At 44.5% G+C, this 21,858-nt stretch overlaps 3 protein-coding genes and 1 pseudogene across 4 annotated transcripts; all 4 read left to right on the top strand.

Annotated features, from left to right (window-relative positions):
• The first annotated feature begins 475 nt into the window (after nucleotides 1-475).
• On the top strand, nucleotides 476-9,691 carry LOC136505046 (uncharacterized). 2 transcript variants are annotated; one of them, XM_066500126.1, is made up of 3 exons: nucleotides 476-944; nucleotides 1,049-1,084; nucleotides 7,763-9,691. In XM_066500126.1, the coding sequence occupies exons 1-3, from the start codon at nucleotides 489-491 to the stop codon at nucleotides 7,775-7,777; spliced, it is 507 nt and encodes a 168-aa protein (XP_066356223.1). In that variant the 5' UTR covers nucleotides 476-488; the 3' UTR covers nucleotides 7,778-9,691. The 2 variants fall into 2 exon arrangements, with proteins under 2 accessions (XP_066356223.1, XP_066356222.1); XM_066500125.1 differs by having other exon boundaries at nucleotides 1,049-1,079.
• On the top strand, nucleotides 3,093-7,135 carry LOC136505044 (probable LRR receptor-like serine/threonine-protein kinase At3g47570; annotated as a pseudogene).
• A 1,115-nt stretch (nucleotides 9,692-10,806) lies between the features above and the next one.
• LOC136503210 (uncharacterized) lies at nucleotides 10,807-12,070 on the top strand. The gene is made up of 2 exons (XM_066498360.1): nucleotides 10,807-10,881; nucleotides 10,974-12,070. Exon 2 carries the CDS (start codon nucleotides 10,976-10,978, stop codon nucleotides 12,068-12,070), a length of 1,095 nt encoding a protein of 364 aa, XP_066354457.1. The 5' UTR covers nucleotides 10,807-10,881; nucleotides 10,974-10,975.
• Nucleotides 12,071-12,072: 2 nt separating this feature from the next.
• On the top strand, nucleotides 12,073-12,762 carry LOC136503211 (uncharacterized). The gene has a single exon (XM_066498361.1). It carries the CDS (start codon nucleotides 12,073-12,075, stop codon nucleotides 12,760-12,762), a length of 690 nt encoding a protein of 229 aa, XP_066354458.1.
• The last annotated feature ends 9,096 nt before the right edge of the window (nucleotides 12,763-21,858 follow it).

The following is a 21,858-nucleotide window of genomic DNA, read 5'->3' on the forward strand; positions in this document are numbered from 1 at the left end:
GAGCCACCGCACAGGCCGATGGAGCCACTCGCGTTGCATGGTGCCTCTGCATGAGGTTGGATCCATGTGTCACGCCGCACGACATTCACCTATAGGCTAGATGAGCATGCTAGAGGGAGAAGAAGAACCACACCACATATGAACGTGATAGAGATGTGGCAGTATGGTCTCCTATGATTGCTTGCCACATCTGACTGCCCTCAGTTTTAATACATGTTGATGTTCGTTAAATGTTATTCTCCATAGAAATTACTATAGAAAACTATGCATTAGAGATATTGAGACTAAAATTGAATATCTTTCCATTGAAAACTGCTCTAGAAACTCTTCATTGGGACTGTTCTTAGGGCACTCCCAATACAGACTATCATGGTTTCTATGACCTTTTATTACCCTTCTATTTATTGCATTTTACTGGCACTATATTTATTGAAGAAAGAGAGCCAAAACTCAAGAAATCGAGTCTAAGATAGACTACGCTTCCATCGATGCGCAAGAAACCACAGTCATCCGCGATGGGGAAGAGCGAAATAGTTTACATCGAGCCTTCGCGGTCCCGTGTGCCTTCCTCCTCATGGCCGTCGCCATCCTTCCCGCGCGCCCTCAACCCTGCTCCCGTCCACGCCCCGACCCCTTGCCCGCGCTCGCTCTCGCTCGAGCCGGCCGTCTCCCACGCTCGCTCTCGCCTTGGCCGCCATCTCCCACTCTCGCTCTTGCTCGAGCCGGCCGTCTCCCACGCTCGCTCTCGCCTCGGCAGCCATCTCCCGCGCGCTCCTACCGGCCGCGACTGCATGTGGCCAGACCCGCACCGGTCGCGCCCGGCATACCTGCCGCCGCCCACCCATGCAGCCGGGGCCGTTGCGCACCGCCCTCTCCGTCACCGGCGGCCTGCTGCGCCAAATCGCCGCGCCCCGACGCTCCCTTGCCATCTGCTCTGCTTCAAGGTGAGGAGAAGCACCGGAAAAGAGAATAGAAGCTTTATCAGGGGGCTTGTTGCGAAAAATGTGACTCAAATGAATAGTGTCGAATAATGTTCTTTGTACTGCAGGTTGATTCAAGAAAAGTCCAGGGGCTGCAGCGTAAAGTGTTTGTCCTATTAGGCTTATTGATTTTGTTTTATGTTTTAAATCGGCTGAATGTTTGAAAAATTATAAAAACTTGTAGAAAAATGATAAAATGGAAAATGCTACCTACTTTACTTTGAATTTAAATATTGTGCATCAAGAAAGGCTACATAATGTTTAGCACAGTTGATCCTTGTTTGTTTGTGTTGCATACAATAGTGCATTAAATTTCTTTTTCACGAAAACTACTTGTACAAACTTGCATTGGGATAGAGCTATCACCCTATTAACGCGTTAGTGGTGGGTGGGAGTTTTAGGCCGTGTTTGGCCAGGCTCCAGCTCCGGCTTCGTGGTAGCTCCGGCTGAGGAGCCACACCAAACGCGCTGACCGTTGGAGCCGCTTCTGCTCGTAAGGCAGAGGAGCTAAAGCCTTTTTGCACGTACGGAGGCGGAGCCTAGATTTGTGGCTTCGCTGTTCCGGCTGTAGCTCCCACGACGGAGCACCGCGGGTGGAGCCCGGCCAAACACGGCCTTACTTCTTCAGTGCATTAATGCGTACTCCGTACTCCCTCCGTCCCTTTTTGTTGGTCGTTTTAGCGCTCAAGCAATGTCCCGCAAAGAGTGTCGCTGGGAGAGTGGTAGCCTGTCTTCGTAGGTCCTGCACCTATCCTGCCACAACTCAGCTAGCTAGTCTGTTGCTCTGCTTCACCATTCACCACTAGCCCACCCAACCAGCAGGCTTGAAGGTGGAGCGCAGTAACGATTGTGTGTATAGCTATATAGAGGTATACAGGTTATTTTCACCCTTCTTTGGTACTCCCCCCACAAGCCCGAACGACTCTCTTTAAGGGACAGAGGGAGTATATGTTGATTGAGGGGCTGTTTGGTTAGCCCCACCCGTGCACGCCACGCTGCAGTTGTGGCGCAAAAAAATGGCCGCCACACTCTGGCGAGATTCCATCCGATTTTGCACTAGAATATCTGTGACTGCCTACAATCATGGCGTGGCGTGTTGTGACCGGCAACCAAACAGTCAGTTCGATATCTGTGACTGCCAGACTTCATGGCGTGGCGTGTTGTGACCGGCAACCGGCCATGTTTAGGCCATGTTTAGTTACTCCAAAACTCCCAACTTTGACACTATGCAAAAAGAAGATTCTCCGTCACATCAAACTTGCGGTACATGCATGGAGTACTAAATGTAGATGCAATCAAAAACTAATTGCACAGTTTGGTTGAACTTTACGATACGAATCTTTTGAGCCTAATTAGTCAATGTTTGGACAATAATTCACAAATACAAACAAAAGTGCTACAGTGTTCGCCGTCACATCAAGCACTGTACAAACGCCAACTTTGCCACGAACTAAACGAGGCCTTAGTTGGCCATCGAATCGGCGCCGCCGGATTTCCTAGCGCTACTGTAGCTACACTAGCATTTTGTTTTTATTTGGTAATAATTTTTTAATCGTTGACTAATTAGGCTCAAAACATTTGTCTCGCAAAGTTCAACCAAACTGTATAATTAGTTTTTGATTTCATCAACATTTAGTACTCCATGCATGTACTACAAGTTTGATGTGACGGAGAATCTTCTTTTTGCATAGTGCCAAATTCAAGAATTAGAAGCAACTAAACATAGCCCAAGCACCTTTGAGACCACGGCCTTGTTTAGATCACCTCCAAATTCCAAGTTTTTTCACTCTCTCTCCATCACATCAATTTTTAGCCGCTTGCATGGAGCATTAAACGTAGGTAAAAAAAAATAACTAATTGCACAGTTTAGTTCGAAATCACGATATGAATATTTTGAGCTTAGTTGGTCCACGATTGGACAATATTTACCAAATAAGACAAAAATACTACTATTTATCGGATTGAAATTTTTTACAATCTAAACATGGCCCACAGGTGTGGCGTGTTGTGACCGGCAACTAAGCACCTTTGAGACCACAGGTGTGGCGTGTTGTGACCGGCAACCAAGCACCCTTCGAGACCACAGGTTCTCCGTGTTTGCCTTGGGCGTGGCCAATGCACACCACAGTAGCTACAACTACTCTGGTTGATCGGCAGTCTTCGGCGTTGAAACCACCAGGCCAGAACTGAAGTCCCAAAACCATGGCGCTTGGGTTTCCAGCTTGCATATCCGTCGTTCTGTTGATCGCCTTGGCGGCCGTGCATGGTGGTGCTGCATCTCCATCTCCAGGTCATCTGAGCGGGAGCAACTCTGACCTCGCTGCGCTGCTGGCTTTCAAGGCCCAGCTCTTGGATCCTCTCGACGTCCTTGGCAGGAACTGGACCACCGGCACGCCGTTCTGCTACTGGGTTGGCGTCTCGTGCAGCAGGCGCCGGCGGCGCGTGACCGCCGTGGAGTTGCCGGGTGTTGCCCTCCAGGGAGCGCTCAGCCCTCACCTCGGTAACCTCTCTTTCCTCTCCGTGCTCAACCTCACCAACAACAGCCTCGCTGGCGCAATCCCGGACGAGATTGGAAGGCTGCGTCGCCTCAAGCTCCTTGATCTTGGCTACAATGCCCTGTCAGGTGGCATCCCGGCCGCCGTAGGCAACCTCACGAGGCTCCAAATTCTCGATCTCGAGTTCAACCAGCTATCCGGTCCGATTCCGACGGAGCTGCAGGGGCTGCACAGCCTTGGCAGCATCAATCTCCGCCGGAATGGTCTCACAGGCCCAATTCCGGTTCATCTATTCAACAACACAAATTTGCTAACTTATATCAACATCGGCAACAACAGCCTTTCAGGGCCGATACCTGGTTGCATCGGTTCCTTACCAATGCTCCAATACCTGAACCTGCAAGTGAACAATCTTACGGGGCCGGTGCCACCAGGAATCTACAACATTTCTACACTGAGTCTTGTTGCTCTAGCCTTAAACGGCTTGACCGGACCAATCCCGGGCAACCAAAGCTTCAACCTGCCACTTCTGCAGTGGTTCTCTGTCGCGTCTAATAGTTTCACTGGTAAAATTCCAACTGGACTAGCAGCGTGTCGGTACCTTCAAGCTCTTGCAGTACCTGAAAATTTGTTCGAGGATGTCATACCACCATGGCTGGGCGAGCTGACGGATCTCCAAATCATCTCTTTCGGCTCTAATCGCCTCGTTGCTGGTCCAATCCCTGCTGCACTTGGCAACCTCACCATGCTAGCTTTCCTTGACCTCGCGCTGTGCAACCTAACAGGATCCATCCCACAGGGGCTAGGACAACTGAGCCAGCTCTACGAGCTGCATCTCTCCGACAACCGGCTGACAGGTCCTATCCCTGCTTCCGTCGGTAACATGTCTGGATTAGCACTCCTGCTTTTGGACGGGAACCGGTTGGCTGGATCAGTACCAGCAACCATGGGTGACATGAACTCTTTGACGACCCTCATTCTCGCATTTAACCGCCTGCAGGGGGATCTAGAGTTCTTGTCTGCTCTTTCCAACTGCAGAAATCTGTTGGACCTTGAAATTCAGTGGAACTATTTCACCGGGAGCCTTCCAGGTTACGTGGGGAACCTATCAACCAAGTTGCAATACTTCATTGCACGTGACAACAAGTTAACTGGTGAGCTTCCAGCTGCCATTTCGAATTTAACTTCTTTGCTTGATCTAGATCTTTCGGGTAATCGATTCCATAGTTCCATTCCAGATCCAATCATGACAATAAATAGTCTCCAATTGCTCCAACTAAGTGGGAATAGATTCTCTGGCTCCATCCCCTCAAATATCGGAATGCTAGCTAACTTAGTGATGTTATACCTTCAAAGCAACCAATTCTCTGGCTCCATGCCCAAGGACATTGGTAACCTCACCAAGTTAGAGTACCTAGTCTCATCTGATAACCAGTTAACATCGACTGTACCGCTGAGCTTATTCCATCTTGATAGCCTCCTCCAGCTAGATCTATCTCAAAACTTGTTGAGTGGTATATTACCAGTTGATATAGGCTATTTGAAGCAGATTGATGCTATTGATCTCTCAATCAATCGCTTTGGGGGAAGTCTCCCAGATTCAATAGGGAAAATTCAGATGATAACGTACTTGAACCTATCAGTCAATTCATTCAATGACACGATTCCGAACTCATTCAACAAACTAATCAACTTAGATACTCTGGACCTATCCCATAACAACATTTCTGGCACAATCCCGGAGTACTTGGCCAATTTTTCCATCCTCTCTAGCTTAAATTTGTCCTACAATAAGCTGCAAGGTCATATACCAGAAAGTGGTGTATTCTCAAACATCACACTAGAGTCCTTGGTGGGGAACTCCGAACTATGTGGCGGCGCTTCACGCTTAGGGTTTCCACCATGCCGAACCGAATCTCCCAGACACAATCGCCACTTGCGAAAATATTTGCTTCCTATTGCAATTGTCATAGCTGTTGGAGCTCTCGCTTCCTGCCTATGTGTAATGGTGACCAAGAAAGCCAGGAAGTATCGTCAAGGGAGTTCTGCTGGTATAGGCTGACGTCATGATCAATGACCATCCGTTAGTCTCCTACCATGAGCTGGTTCGTGCCACTGAAAATTTCAGTGATGGCAACATGTTGGGCTCTGGAAGCTTTGGGAAAGTTTATAAGGGCCAGCTGAGTGATGGTTTGGTAGTTGCCGTAAAAGTTATACACATGCATTTGGATCAAGCCATTACAAGCTTCGATGCCGAGTGCCGTGTGCTTCGAATGGCTCGACATCGCAACCTGATAAAGATACTCAACACTTGTTCTAACCTAGACTTCAGGGCCCTGGTGCTTCAGTACATGCCCAATGGGAGCTTAGAGGGGCTCCTACACTCTGAAGGACGAATGCCTTTGGGCTTCCTCGAGAGGCTGAACATCATGCTAGATGTGTCGATGGCAATGGAGTATCTACACCATGAACACTGTGAGGTGGTTCTACACTGCGATTTGAAGCCTAGCAACGTGCTATTTGATGAGGACATGACTGCACATGTGGCGGATTTTGGAATTGCAAGGTTGCTGCTTGGTGGTGATAGTTCCATGATCTCTGCAAGCATGCCTGGAACAATTGGGTACATGGCACCAGGTACTTGTTGCTGTTGTTGTACTCTATCCAATCATTTTTGTTAATTAATCGTCTGGCCGATCGTGTCTTCATTTTTTTTATAGTTGATTATTCGTGCTACAACTTTTTATACATGTGATTTCTTGAGCAGAGTACGGTTCTCTTGGAAAGGCATCACGGATGAGCGACGTGTTCAGCTATGGGATCATGCTCCTTGAAGTGTTCACAGGGAAGAGGCCTACAGATGGTATGTTCGTAGGAGAATTGAGCATTAGGCAGTGGGTCCATCAAGCATTTCCCGGACATCTTGTTGACGTGGTGGATGATGGCCTAATACATGGTCATGATGGCTCTTCTTGTACCAGTAACCTGGATGGCTTTCTTGTGGCAGTGTTTCAGTTGGGCTTGCTCTGCTCGTCTGAGTCGCCTGAACACAGAACGACAATGAGCAATGTGGTGATGACACTGAAGAAGATCAAAATGGATTATATCAAATCGACACAAGATGCACATGATCCTAATGAATGATCGCCTCACTTGTATACGTGCACCTAAGGATAATATGGACGGGCAATGCTATGGTATCCTTCTTACTTCCTAAGAGGTAGGGAGCGAGCTTCGGCTCGACTGGTCAGGAGGTGAGGCCTGCCGACCGGAGTTCAAAGGCCCAGTGCGGCAGAATTTCCGGTACCCATAAAAAAAAAATTCTCTCGCTGTGCATGCGCACTCGCCCTTCGAGGTATGTGCCAGGATTCGGGGGTTTTCTCAACCGGAGTCATACGGTCTCTTCCTATAACATTGCCGTGAGGGCGGTTCTTCCCTCACCGGTAGAGTTTTTTTTTTACTTCCTAAGAGGTAATATTTCAAATAAATCTGAGTCATTAATTTTTTAGATTTTTTAAATTAATTAATTAATTAATTAAAAAGGAAAACTATTCTCAAATCCCTCTAATCATACATGGGTGGGCATGCAGCCCCTTCCTTGTTCTTGCGCATGGCTGTACCCTTTCTTTTTGTGCAATTGTTGTCACGTACTTTTTTTTTTGTTTCCATGGCTAAACTAAAATGACATCTATCACTCTCATGTCATGATGCGTATAAACCTATCACATTATAAGGTTAAAATTGTACACCAATAACAACAGGGTACTAGAAATAAATTTTTAGCGGCTTCATCATGTATAAAGCTTGATGATATTTTATGTTAAAATTAAAAACTGGTCATATTTTAGCTATCTTAAAGTTTTATATACCCACATAGTGTTTTATATAAGTTGGGCATATATATATATGCACGTTATGTTGCGTTACTAAGTAACAAGTGCATCAAAAAATAATTAGTTTATTCTAATTAAATTATGTTATATCCAAAGTTGCTAAAATAAAAAGATTCATCATGTCTAATAGATCATGCATGCATCAATTAGATCTAAAAAGGATCTTTACATATAAAACTTTACTCCTAGAAAGGAATACATGATTCTAACCCTCCCATGTAATCAAATAAACGGCTCACAGTCATTTGAAGGTACCACAACAAACCCCAATATAGACACAGTGGTAACCCAGAAAAGCAACAAATAAGATGATGCTAGACCGGAGAAAAGGCGCTGAATTAATTAGAAATGAATTGAGTTTTAATTTTGAGTTCAATTTTTCTCTTACATATAGATGCATGGATTCTAAAGTCATCAAGGACGGTGCTGTAGCCCGGAGGTCCTGTCTCCGCAACCTGAATATGGGCAAGCACAAACAAGAGGGTGCGAGGGTTCTTTAGTCGCTCCTGAAATTAATGTCGCATCGAATATTTAAATACTAATAAGGAGCATTAAATATATATTAATTACAAAACCAATTATATAGATGGGGGCTAATTTGCGAGACGAAATTTTTAAGTCTAATTAATCCATCATTAACACATGTTTACTGTAGCATCACGTTGTCAAATCATGGACTAATTAGACTTAAAAATTCGTCTTGCAAATTAATCGCAAGTTGTGCAATTAGTTTCGTAATTAGTATATATTTAATACTCCATATATATATCAAACATTCGATGTGACAGGAATTTTAGGAGTTTCTATAGAAATAAATAGGCCCGAAGGCTGGAAATGCCTTTATATGAACTGGTACTCCTGAGAGTTGCTGATGTGACTATGTGCTTGCTCGCTGTTATGAACTTCGTATATCGCACCTTTTTGTATCGCTAATTTTTTGCTATATTTGATCGTTTGTGAGACACAGCTACATGGCATGCCATAGTAGTATTGGTTCACTGTAATAAAAAGAGAGGCATAGGAAAGTTGTAATACAATCTGATAAGGGTCATAGAGAATATTATAGTAGTATCTTGCACTAGTAACGGACGATCCATGACGCCTCATCATTGCCGCATACAGTGAAGCCAACAGTGATCCTGCTTCACAGTAGGGGCCTTGTTTAGATTGTAACTTTTTTTTCAATCTGATGAATAGTACCATTTTCGTCTTATTTGGTAAATATTGTCTAATCGTAGATCAACTAGGCTCAAAAGATTTATCTCGTGATTTCCAACTAAACTGTGTAATTAGTTATTTTTTTTATCTACATTTAATACTCCATACAAGCGGCTAAAAATTAATGTGATGAAGAGAGAGTGAAAAAACTTAGAATTTGATGGTATCTAAACAAGGGCCGGGTCAGCTAGAATTCAGCAAATGATTGGGACCCTAGAGACCCAACAGTGAAGATACCTATCATTGTCCAGCGGGCAGTGATATGACTTCACCTGGCAGTGACATAATGGCACAACTATCGGGTTTTGGATTTGGCCGGCTTTAGTTCTAAAAAATTTTTACCCTAAAATATCACGTCGAATCTTATGGTATATACATGGAGTATTAAATATAGACAAAAAAACTAATTATATAGTTTGGTTAGAAATCACGAGACGAATGTTTTAAGACTAATTAGTCCATGATTAGCCATAAGTGCTAGAGTAACTAGCATGCGCTAATGATGGATTAATTAGGCTTAATAAATTCGTCTCGCAGTTTCCAGACGAGCTATGTAATTAGTTTTTTTTATTAGTATCCGAAAACCCCTTCCGACATCCCTGAAACATCCGATGTGTCATTAAAAAATTTTCATTTCGTAAACTAAACACAGCCTTAACCTGACGGTGTTATAGGAATCCACCCAACTACCTATTACGCTCTTACTTACTATCCACGCGGTCGTTCAGCTACCATCATTGTTTCTGATTATACAACATCCATTCAGCACATGTAGATCCCTTACCCCACGAACAGTTAAGGTCCCCTACTTGCAGTTTCACATGAATCCATTGACACTAGCTCATCGCTTCACTACTGGTAGTCTCAATATGTGCTCTCTCTGGGAGAGGAACTCACTTTCGGGAGAAAGCCCTCCACAAAGATCTTCTCTCTGTAGTCAAGATGTGGTGTACGAGAGATAGTAGAAGAATGTTCATGAAGATATAGCCACGCTGAAGCCCAGAGGCATTGGGTCATCACCGCTCGCAGCCCAGTGACACGTCCGCCGCTCCAACATGCTCTTGCATCTTTGAGACCCTATTCGGGCGCTAGAAAGATGTTTGTGGGGGTGGCTATATTATAATGTGTTTGAAGATTTTGATGCTAATATTGGCTAGTGGGAGAAATGTTGTACCTCTTTTCTGTAAGGTCTTATTTGGTCAAAAACCTAACGAAAAATTTCTATTTTTCTTTCATTAAGGTACGTATATTTAATTTTTAAGGCTTTTGTTATTATCGTATAAAATTTTGTTTTATATACCCTAAAAATTTCTTCACATGCAATAGACAGCTTATATGTAACTGTCCGTGTGTTTTAGAAATTTTTGGAATGATACACTATTTTTCATAGTTCAAATTAACTTCTGTTGTGTCAAAATAAATTCAAAATTAAACTGCGTGCACCCTGATAAAATTCAAAAACTTACATAAAAATATATTTAAGACCATATGGTCTAGTCAATCATTTGCCATGGAGATATATGAAAAATCAATCGGTTTACAAGGATAATTTAACCTTTTAATGTCCAGATTAGCACTAATTAATTATAATAACACCTAAAAGTGGCCTAAAAAATTAAAAATTTGAGTGGAAGCATATTTTGGGTGTATATGCTTCTGTGGCGGAGGCACAGGGTATGCCAGGTATGCACTGGCATACCCTGCGGCACGAACGAATATACTATTATATATTGTATACGTATTTGTATTTGTATTTATATAAAAGAAAAAAGAAAAAAAAACTTACCGAATGCATCACGCCAGTACGCCATGCACCACGAAAAAGCCCACTTGAGGCACCCACGCGGCCCATGCAGTAAAGAAGCTAACAAGACGTTCACATTAGTGCACGTCGCGTCCAGGTCCACAGGTTGGTCTGCCGCATCCGCATGAACACGTCCTCGGCGGCGGCACACAAGCTGCGGAAGTGCGGATCTCACCCTCGCCCAGGCCCAGCTGCGCCTGCTTGTTCGGTTGTTCCCGTCGGGCGGCTGGGCCGCGTCTCCTGGAGGCTGGAGCAGGAGGCAGCGGATGATGTCGTCACCGTGACGAGGCGGCGTCTTAGCGAATTTGTGATCATAATTGTTTTGGTGAGATTTAATCTTTGTTCGTCGGCTTTTAAAAAAATCATGTGTACTTTAATTGCTAATTGCTTAGCGCTAAAATTATAGAATCATCTATCACGCGGCGAGGTGGAGGATTTTTCTCAACATCAGAGTCGATCTTGATTGATCTTTTGTCCAGTACTCATATCATGTGAGTGATCCATAATCGCATCTGAGAGTTTAATCGTGCAAGCGCAATTTATTTAATTATTTGGCATTGTGTTCTTTGTAATATTTATGCAGTTATGAAGAGAAACGGGAACATTGCATCTCTTTTTCAGAAGCATGAAGCAAAGAAGAAGGCTGCGGCAGCTACTGCTACTTCTAATCCTGATCCGATTGAACCTGTGGTGGAAGAGCAGATTCATGAGAGAGTAGTTGAGGAAATTGTAAATCCTATGCCACCTCCACAACCGTCTTCACTGCCACGAGTTTATGACACCAATCGTCTTCTACATGATCCAGGTGAAAGACATCCTATTCTAAAATATCCTGTTAATGATCAAGATGCAATTCGAAGAGCATATATTATTAAAGGTCCATTCAAACCTTTTGCACATGATTTTCCAAAAAGAAAGATTTCAGACAGGGATCGGGGATTCAACTATTGTTGGATGTATAATAATGATTGGCTTGAGTATAGTATTAAGAAGGATGCTGTGTTTTGCTTCATATGCTATTTGTTCAAGAAGGGTACTGGGTCAGACACATTTACTGTTGATGGCCGGAAGAATTGGAATATAGGAGAGAAAGCACTTCGCAAACATATGGGTTCTAAGGCACATATTGCAGCTCAAGAGAGATACATTGGCTTTACAAATCCCAAGGTTGCAATTGATTATAATATTGAGAAGTGGAGTGATGAGGATCTTCATCTTTATAAGAAAAGATTGACTTATTCACTGAGGTGTATCAAGTTTCTTTTGCATCAAGGGTTGGCGTTTCGTGGACATGATGAAAGTGAAGAATCTAGCAACAGAGGGAACTTCATTGAACTTTTGAAATTTCTTGCCGGAAATAGTGAAGAAGTGAAGAAGTATGTTTTGGACAATGCTCCAGGTAACTGTACCTTAACTAGCCCAGACATACAAAAGCAAATTATTCACTGTTGTGCCCTAGAAACTAGAAAGAAAATAATTGAAGAACTTGGTGATGAGCCCTATGCAATTTTAGCTGATGAGTCTAGTGATATATCACATAAAGAACAACTAGCTCTTTGCTTGCGTTATGTTGATAAATTGGGAAGGCCATGTGAGCATTTTATTGGAGTTGTTCATCTGATACTACCTCTTTATCACTTAAGGATGCAATTGAAGCTTTACTTGTTAGTCATGGCTTGACTATGACTCAAATCCGTGGTCAAGGATATGATGGGGCTAGCAACATGAAAGGAGATATTAAAGGGTTGAAAACATTGATCATGCAAGAATCATCTTCTGCTTATTATATTCATTGTTTTGCTCATCAACTCCAATTGGTTCTTGTTGCTGTTGCCAAGGGAAATACCAATTGCAAAACTTTTTTTGATCAAATAGCTATCTTGTTGAATATTGTTGGAGTTTCCTGTAAGCGTCATGACATGCTTAGAAATGCTAGGCTTGAGAATGTCAAGAAAGCACTTGACTGTGGTGAAATTGAATCTGGAACTGGATTACATCAAGAGATGGGTTTGCCTAGGCCTGGAGATACTCGATGGGGATCTCATTACAAAACTGTATGCAGCATCATTACTATGTATGAAGCAATCCATGATGTACTAGTTGATCTTGGGGATGATCCTGCATATAAGGATGATTGGACCAAAATACATTTTGTGACCGGAGCATTTGAGAACTTTGAGTTTGTTTTCTTTGCACACTTAATGTATATTATTCTTGGATATACAAATGAGTTATCTGAGTGTTTGCAAAGAAGGGACCAAGATATTCTTAATGCAATATCACTTGTTAATGTGGCAAAGAAAAGAATGCAAAAATTGAGGTCTGATGGTTGGGATAATTTTCTTGAGAAGGTCACTTCATTTTGCGATTAACATGGTGTTGAAGTTCCTGCTATGGATGGTGATTATGTTCCTTATGGAAAATCAGCAAGGAAAGCTCGTGCCCAAAAGCAAACCAATGATGACCACTTTAGAAGAGAAGTATATATTGGTGTCATTGATCAAATAAGTCAAGAACTTGATAATCGGTTTGATGAGATTAATATGGAGTTGTTGTCTTGTATGTCGGCCTTCAGTCCTTCCAAGTCATTTGCTTCTTTTGATGCACAGAAGCTACGTAGACTAGCTGAGTTCTACCCAAAGGAGTTCTCAAATAATAATTTGCTCAAACTTGAGTTGCAGCTAGATAATTATATTGATGACATGAGACATGATGATAGCTTCAAAGGTCTAGACAATATTGTTGATCTCTCAGTTAAGCTTGTTGAAACAAAGAGGCACAAAGTGTACGATATGGTTTATGAGCTCCTCAAATTGGTATTGCTTCTACCTGTGGCAACGGCAAGTGTTGAAAGGGTATTTTCTGCAATGGTTTTTGTGAAAACAAAGTTAAGAAATAAGATGGGAGATAGTCTTCTAGATGACTGTCTAGTCACTTTCATTGAGCGGGATATTTTCTTTGAAGTTGATGAAGATGATATAATCAATACATTTATGTCCCTTCGAAAGCGTCGAATAAAATAGTCACAAAAATAACATTGTAAGTCTCTGGTTCTCTTTTATGCCTTATTTCAATTATTGATATGGCTTTTGAACTATTTATACTATACTTAGTGGATGGTTTGAACTTGATCTATGAATTTAAGCCTTATTGTGTTATTTAGTGCATATATACCGAATCATGTTGTCAATTTTATAATTATTATCGAATTGCTGTGTAAGGAAAATGGACCCTTGGCCCATTTACTTTGGATTTTGGTGTTTGATGACCAACACAACCAAATTGGACTAATGAATTTGCAAGTGTTTATTTTGTAGTTCAATAGGGTGCAAGACATGACTTGGACGAAGGCGACGTGATGATCCGATGATCAACATCTTAAGAAAGACCTTAGGAGCAAAAGAAAAGACCCAAGATATCAAGCAAAGTCCAAGTATGAAGATAGGAACCAAGCCGTACGGAAGATCGCGAAGAAACGAGCTCGCAGAGGCGACCGGACGCTGGACCGGACGCTGAAAGCGCGACCGGACGCTGGACCGGTGGCTCAGCAGACAAGCGACCGGACGCAAGGACCGGACGCTGGCGGCAACCGACCGGACGTAGGAACGCAGCGTCCGATCGAGTACAGAGAGGTTCCAGGCGCGCGAAACTGCGACCGGATGCGTCCGATGGCAGGCGACCGGACGCTGGCAGCGTCCGATCGGTAGTTCGCGGCTGCAACGGTCGGGACGACCGGACGCGTCCGGTCAGGACAATTCAGCGTTCGGTCAGTAGCAGAATTGCGGGAGCTCGACCCCAACGGCTACTTTCTCAGTGGGGCTTATAAATACAACCCCCAACCAGCCATTTGGCAAGTGTGGAGCTGAGGAAACATACCAAGGGTGTTGATACACCATTCTAGTGATCTCCACTTGCATAGTGCTTAGTGTTTCATCAGGTGATTAGCGTAGGTGCTTTGCGAAGTGCTTAGGTTGATTAGACCACCGCTTATGCGCTTGCTCTAGGTGTATGCCTAGTGTTTAGTGAGGTTTGCATACCTCTTGCCACCCCGTGCTTGCGAGCACAAGAGTTGTACATCGGAGGGGCTTGAAGTCTTGCGAGATCGCACCAACCGTGTTTGTGGTGCGGCCGCCACCGTGTACCGAAGGGAACAAGTCCCGCGGCGTTTCGGCCGAAAGCTTGATAGTGAAGACGGCGGAGAGCATCCGGGAGAGGCTTGCCGAAAGGCACATCGGAGACCCACTTGCGCGTGGGGAAGGCCCGAGGCTATCCACGGAGTTACCCGACCGGGAGCTTGGCCCTTGCGAGGGATTCCTTGCGAGGGGCTCCAACGAGGACTAGGGGGAAGCTTGCGCGCTTCTCGATACCTCGGTAAAAATACCGGAGTCGTCGACGGGAGTTTGCATATCTCTACCTTGCTCTTTAAGCTTCCGCATTTACATTGATCATATTATTATCATTTGCGGTAGAGATAGCAACACACTAGCAAAACCGTAGTTGCACATCTAGATAGATTATCTTTTGCATAGGTTTTGCTAGAGGTAGAAAAAGAGGCCATAGCTTAGAGTTAGATTTTTAAGTTGCCAAATTCACCCCCCCTCTTAGGCGTCCACGTGTCCTACATGCTGAAATAGATTTACCGAATTATATATGAAATTTTTTTTGCGGCATACCCTGAGACAAAATCCTAGATTCGCCACTGATATGCTTGCTATAAACTTTTTAAACGACTTTAATAAACGGGGCATCGCATCATTCACAAAAAAAGATATACTTTATGTGAATCAAGTGAAACTCTAAAGTTTGCATACAAACACGTGTATATAACATACAACCAAGAAAAAATATATAAAATAAATTTATAAAAAATTTCATAGCATTTATTGAACATATCTAACAAAACCTTAATTTTTTTCACAAGAAACAGATTAAAATACATTTTCTGCTGGGTCAAGGACAACCCGATGACCATCCAAAACTACAAAGCAGACCAGCAACCAACCGGCCAATTCTTGAAATAACGAAGGTGCCCGGATGTGGCTCCTAGCATGCCCTGGTTTTGGCCTCATCTTCATGAGCATTCTTGTGGCACCTTCAGAACCCACAGTCGCTCCTATGCTACAGATGGAAGGCTTCTTCCTAGGTATTGAGGAGGAAGCTTATAAGAATGGCCATTATACTCACCGCCTTATATTTCACCGCAGCTTGGGTGGACTATTTATCTCTCATCTCTTCTCATCTCATCTCAGATCTCAGAATCAGAACTAAAAAGAGTAAAAGGTGGACACCATTTTCGTGCGACAATTGTCTGGCGTCGTCGGTCAGCCTCCTCCTGCAATACCAGGAGTCATTCCCTCGCACCCCCACGCGCCATCATTCTGTCCATCATGCACCCCACGTCCAAAACTGGCAATACCAGGAGTCATTTCCTCGCACCCCTACGCGCCGTCATTCCGTCCATCATGCACCGGCATCCCGGCCTCCACCGCGCGATCGTTTCCTAGAAAGATGGCAATCTCCCACGCGATCCCGGTGATCCATACATTCGATCGATCCTGTAATACCCCACGTCCAAAATTGCTTATATGGCCTAGCTTCGCACGTGGAACGGGCCTGCATACGCGTAGCAGACCTCTTACACTTTTGTCCTCGCTTCGTGTAAAAGGGTTAACCCGGAGGTGCTACGTTTGGAACGACAAGGCTTATAAGCTGGCATTCACCCTCCTAAACTTCCAAGGTGGTACTAAACCCACCAACAATAATTCCACATGTGCCACTTGGGCTACATGAGCCAACTTCACAACGACTATAGGCTACAAATGGGCTGGGGTGTTACATTCACCCCCCTAAGGGCTGACGCCCTGTGGCAGAACCGCCTAATCTAATGCCCTCCTAAGAGTACTTGTCTTCCATTAGACATCAAGCATCCAAGAGAGTGCACTAAATCATACCGTTCCATCGATCACACCCCAAGGGAGAACTCAAAAATCTACATTTTTCCCTTAGGATCATAAATGAGAGGATAAAGCTTACAACATTCTTAGCCATTTCTTATGTCACTTTATCAGAGTACTTAAACAAGTTGAATGCAATAGCGGAAATTAAATATTTTACATGTAAACGAGTTTATACATTCCAGGTTCACAAATTTTATCTTGTAGTGGGGAATAAACATATGATCAGATTTACTGTGGAAACAAAGATTAATTTACTGACATGGTGAAGCATTAACATAGTGGCCATTTATTTACAAGATATGCTAGCAGATGTTACATCTTTTCTTATAAAACCTTTAGTGAGGGTTATAAGCAAACACTACGATCCTAGCGTGAAAGGAATCCTCTCTGAGCCCATCAGGAGGTTTCCACACACAAGTGTCAGCTCTATTATCCACCTGTCACCTGCAACAGGGGGAATAAAACCTTGAGTACTCAATTGTACTCAGCAAGACTTACCCGGCAGGAGGAAAATAAAAGACTCCAAGGATATGCACGGCTTATTTGGCTTGCTAATTTATTGCATTGCTGGAAGCATTACTAATGGTGCATCCTTATGTTCGAAGTTTTTAGCAGTTATTTTTAGTTACTTAGCTAATCATTCTAAGTAAGCACCTGAGCTACTTTCAAGAATGTGGTAAGCAATCAGAACCATTTTACCATCTTTTATATTCCAGTTCTTACTACGGTGCTAGACCATAGCCAAGTCGTTACCGTCTCACAGAAATGACAATTCACGAATCAATGTATCCCAGCTGGGTACCCCAAAACACACGTCCTGCTTGTACCCCAGGCACAAACGAGACCAACCCACTCCACTCCAAACTTGGACTCCAAGCCTCCACACTTGAGACCTGGTCTCGGTATGGTGCTTAGACCTCCACCTTTCCCCGCCTCCAATCAGTCGGTCCGGAAAGAGCCGGAACCTACGACAAGAGCGCAACGAGCCTTCCTGCTCCCATAAGAAAGTATGTGCTCAGGATAATAAGTCTATGACCTGACTACCATCCACAGCAACGGACGGTCCTCAATAGACACAGGCGGGACAAGTGCAACCAGAGCCTCGCTCGATTGCCAAGTCCAAATCCAAATCCAAAGCACAGTCCCGCCTGGTCTCCAATTATCATTAATGTATATTCCCTGTGATTGTAATGTGATAATAACAACAATAATATCTTTTCTATCTCTCGTGAGTGACAGGTAATCACTCGACTTCTACCGAAGTCCTATAGCATAGCAATCTACGCGATCCTGCCAGACTAGTGAGACTCATAGGATAAGGATATATATGCAAGTGGGTTTCATTCAACTCCTTAAACTTAATGCACAAGCATAAAATAAAATGCAGAATAATATGGGTTATGCACCGGGGCTTGCCTGGGTAAGATTTAACCAAAGATTAGCATTTGATCGTGGTGACACGATTATCAAGGCGCCATCTTTTCTGCTACTCCGATCGATTCTACGATCCATCGTTGTTCCTATTATGATATACGTAGATGCAACGCAGAGACATAATTAATCAATGGCAACCGCAACTCTAAGAACATGATTATGCCTCGCAAGCTAACGAGTTAGCTCTAACAACTAACATACTAGGCTAGGCGTCGTTCCCCGAAAAATGTTTTGGTTCTACAATCCCAAAGTGTTTTGGCATTTTATTGATTAAATATATATATTTGAACTAGGGCTCATTTAGCTACCTTAGCAAACTAATTATTATGGAGCTACAAAAATTACAGTGGGCACCTAATAATGTTAGAAATTTACTATAAAATTTGTAAAGCCAACACTATCACCAATTTATCACAATAATTCCTATAAATTTATATTTTATAATATTAAGCATCTCAAATTAATTAGATTACTCTTAAAAATACTATGAAGCTATGTGAATAAAATATACTAGCAAATAGATCATAATTTTAGGAACCTAACAAAATTGGTTTCACAATTTTTGGTCAACTACACAAATTTATATTGAATTTACAAGTTTACATTAGAAACTATATTAGAAAATGCTTTAGGAAAAGAAAAGTGCCGGTGGCTATCAATTCGGCCCAGCAGCCCAGAGCGGGTGGGGCTGCGTGCACGTCGCAATGGCCCAAGGCCGGGGGCACCCGCGTGAGGTGATGGTTTCACAGAAAAGCCCCGAGCTTTTAGGTAATAATACGACTACCATGCGTACTATTCCTACCGTCAGTGACTTTGCAAACAAACCCTCGGGTGACAGCATAGGGCAGTTACATCGGGCAAACTTGGCCCTCTACTACAGAAGTAAGGGGTCGACCACCCTCTATGGCCAAACGCGCAAGGTTGGGTGGCGGTAGGGGCTCAGGGACGTACTGACGCGAGCTGTAGTGGTGAGCGGCTATCCGTGGCAACGACGCGACTGTTCCAATGACCTAGGGCACTAACGGAGGGGTAGAGATGGCGGGGAGGCATCAGAAACTCATCGAGGACCGAGCTGTGGTGACGGTCAAAACCAGAAAGTGCTAAGGTGGTTTGGCCACATGCGCTCGCACCATGTGGCGGCGCTTCGAGCATGGCACCGGTGCGTCACCGCACCCACGATGAGGACTCAGACCAACCTGACACAAGCACTAGCTAGAGGAAATCAAAGTGAACCTAGAGGCACAACCAATTGTGGTTTTTACCTTCGGGTTGTGGCTATCCCCCCAAATCCTAGGTCACGGCGGCGTACATGCTCGGCGATGATCAAAACGCTAAATTGGTCGCCTATAAGGCTCGTCTGCACCTTGGTGCGGGTCGATTTGCTAGCTGGCTTCCAATCCTTGCTGTAGAGGCACTGAATTGAGGTGGGATGCCATGGTTCACGCATTTAAGGTTGGGAAGCGGCACGGCGGACGGTGGCCCAGAGCGGCTGCTGCTGAGGTGGTCTGGTCAAGACTCGATGAGGCACGACAGCGCAGGGATATGGCCGCACGAGCGAGGGGTAGGAGGCACGTTGGTTAGTGCTCGGATAGAGCCATTAAGGCATGCCTACATGCAGAATGCTAGAATGCAGTAGCCGGGCCCGAGCGGGTGCGTCGGCATCGGCTAGCGGGATAGGGCAAAGCAGGGAGGCATCACTGTCACCTTCTGACTGGGGTCAGTTGACCCAGACACGGCGGGCAGCGACACAGGCCTACGGTAGGTGAATCATAGGGCGGGGCGACTGCCACACGAGCATGGCAATGATGGCCAGCGGTCAAGGTGGCGTGCGCACACGGCTACAACGGTGACAAGCGACAACAGCATCATGACAGCGCCTCACAGTGTGGTCGCCCAGCAGCGTCACCGGCACAGCGTAACGGCGTAGTGCTCGTGCGCATGCAAGGCCTAGGCATAGCTCAGCTGGCCTAACAATGGGGTGGCCGCGGCTGGCTCAGCCTGACACGTAGCACGGGTGAAAGCTCTAGTTTAGTTTTGGTGAATTGATGAAACCCTAAGTGCTAACCTAGTTTATCAAAGTGATTATGAGATAGGTAGCACTACTCCAAGTGATGAAGCAAATAATGATCATGACATGATGATGGTGATGGCATGATGATGATCAAATGCTTGGACTTGGAAAAGAAGAAAGAAAAACAAAAAGGTCAAGGCAAAGGTGAAATTAATAGAAGCTTTTTGGTTTAGTGATCGAGACACTTAGAGAGTGTGATCACATTTAGGATCGATAGCCGTACTATTAAGAGGGGCAAAACTCATATCAAAATGCGGTTATCAAAGTGCCACTAGATGCTCTAACTCATTGTATATGCATTTAGGATCTAGTGGAGTGCTAACACCCTTGAAAACATTTGCGAAAATATGCTAACACATGTGCACAAGGTGATACACTTGGTGGTTGGCACATTTGATCAAGGGTGGTGAAGTTTAGGGTCAAAAAGAGCTATTTTGTATTGACCAGACTCTGCCTTGGGCAGTGACGGGACTCAGACCCTATGTTCGGTCAGTGGCGCGCAGTGAAGGCCGCCCTCGGTCCCTTGACCAGACGCTGAAGTGAAAAAGGGACCAGACGCGTAGAGGGTGTGCCCGGTCACCTAGTGATGTATGCTGACGCAAGCAACAGAGAGAGACTGTGTTGACCGGACGCTAGCCTAGGTCTGGTCATGTGCCACTGAACGTGTCCGATCGCACAAAACTGTCTCTAGAACCTTATTGGAAACGACCGAACGCCAGTGATGGTGCGTCCTGTCACTTCGAGCAGCATGTTCGGTCACAACTTAAGTGCACTGATGACCATTGAGATCGGGTGATCAACATTTGAAGTCGAGGACATGTGGCGAATATCTAAGGACCAGACGCTGGGGTCCTACGTCCAGTCAAACCGACCGGTGCGTCCGGTCGCCCTGATTTTTCAGGGGACAGAGGAGCCAACAGCTCTATTCATGGGGGCTCTCTATTTAAGCCCCATTGCCAGCTCTAGCTCACTCTCTTTGGCCATTTGCATTGATATAGCAACTTTGTGAGCTTAGCCAAAGCCCTCCCACTCATCTCCATCATTGATTCGTCATCTTTGTGAGATTGGGAGAGAATCCAAGTGCATTGCTTGAGTGATTGCATCTAGGGGCACTTGGTGTTCGTATTTCGCTACAGGATTCACTTGTTACTTTTGGTGGTTGCCGCCACCTAGATGGCTTGGAGCAGCAAGGATCGTTGAGCGGAGGTTGGTGATTGTCTCCGGCTCCGATCACGGTGATTGTGAGGGGTTTTGTGCCTTCCCCGATGGAGCGCCGAAAGGTAACTCTAGTGGATTGCTTGTGTCATTGAGTTACCTCACTTGTGGGTAGGTTCTTGTGGTGTCCAATTGTGTGGACGAGGTTCGTGCAACACCTCTTAGCCACCGAACCACCAAGTGTTGGTCGACACAACGGGGACTAGCGTGCCGGCAAGCACGTGAACCTCGGGAGAAAAATTGGTTGTCTCTTGCCCTTTGGTATTCTCCCGGTGATTGAATTAGTATTCATCTTGTGATTGGTTCACACCTCTACGCGGTGGTATAATCACCTTACTTACTCATTTACATTCCCACAAACTAGTTGTAGCAAGCTCTTTAGTGTAGCTAGAATTGAGAGCTTGCTTTGTAGCTTAAGTTCATCTAGTGGAGCTCTTTAGTGTAGCAAGTGTGAGAGCTCTTAGTGAGTAGTGACTTAGTAAATTATGTGTCTAGTGATCATAGTAACTAGAATTGTTGGATTGGTGGCTTGCAACCCTTGTAGAGTTAGAGCAAGTTTGCTTTTCGCTATTTGTTATACTAATCAAATTGCTCTAGTTGGTTTGTAGATTTTTAAATAGGCTATTTGCCCCCCCTCTAGCCATATTAGGACCTTTCAAGTGGTATCAAAGCCGTGGTTACCGTTTGATTGAAGGCTTAACAACCTCGGTGTCAAATTATGGCTCAAGTTATGTTCAACCATGTGGGGGGCAAACCATCATTCTTTGATGGCACATGCTATGATTATTGGA

Source organism: Miscanthus floridulus, chromosome 14 (assembly GCF_019320115.1).
Source record: "Miscanthus floridulus cultivar M001 chromosome 14, ASM1932011v1, whole genome shotgun sequence".
Lineage (NCBI taxonomy): Eukaryota > Viridiplantae > Streptophyta > Magnoliopsida > Poales > Poaceae > Miscanthus > Miscanthus floridulus.

Excerpts from the sequence above, each read along its gene's own strand:
- LOC136503211 (XM_066498361.1), top strand. The coding sequence starts at position 12,073 with ATGACTCAAATCCGTGGTCAAGGATATGATGGGGCTAGCAACATGAAA.
- LOC136503210 (XM_066498360.1), top strand. The coding sequence starts at position 10,976 with ATGAAGAGAAACGGGAACATTGCATCTCTTTTTCAGAAGCATGAAGCA.
- LOC136505046 (XM_066500125.1), top strand. The coding sequence starts at position 489 with ATGCGCAAGAAACCACAGTCATCCGCGATGGGGAAGAGCGAAATAGTT. Across the intron at positions 945-1,048 it reads GCCATCTGCTCTGCTTCAAG|GTTGATTCAAGAAAAGTCCA; the intron begins GTGAGGAGAAGC and ends TTTGTACTGCAG. Across the intron at positions 1,080-7,762 it reads AAAAGTCCAGGGGCTGCAGC|ATGCATGGATTCTAAAGTCA; the intron begins GTAAAGTGTTTG and ends TCTTACATATAG.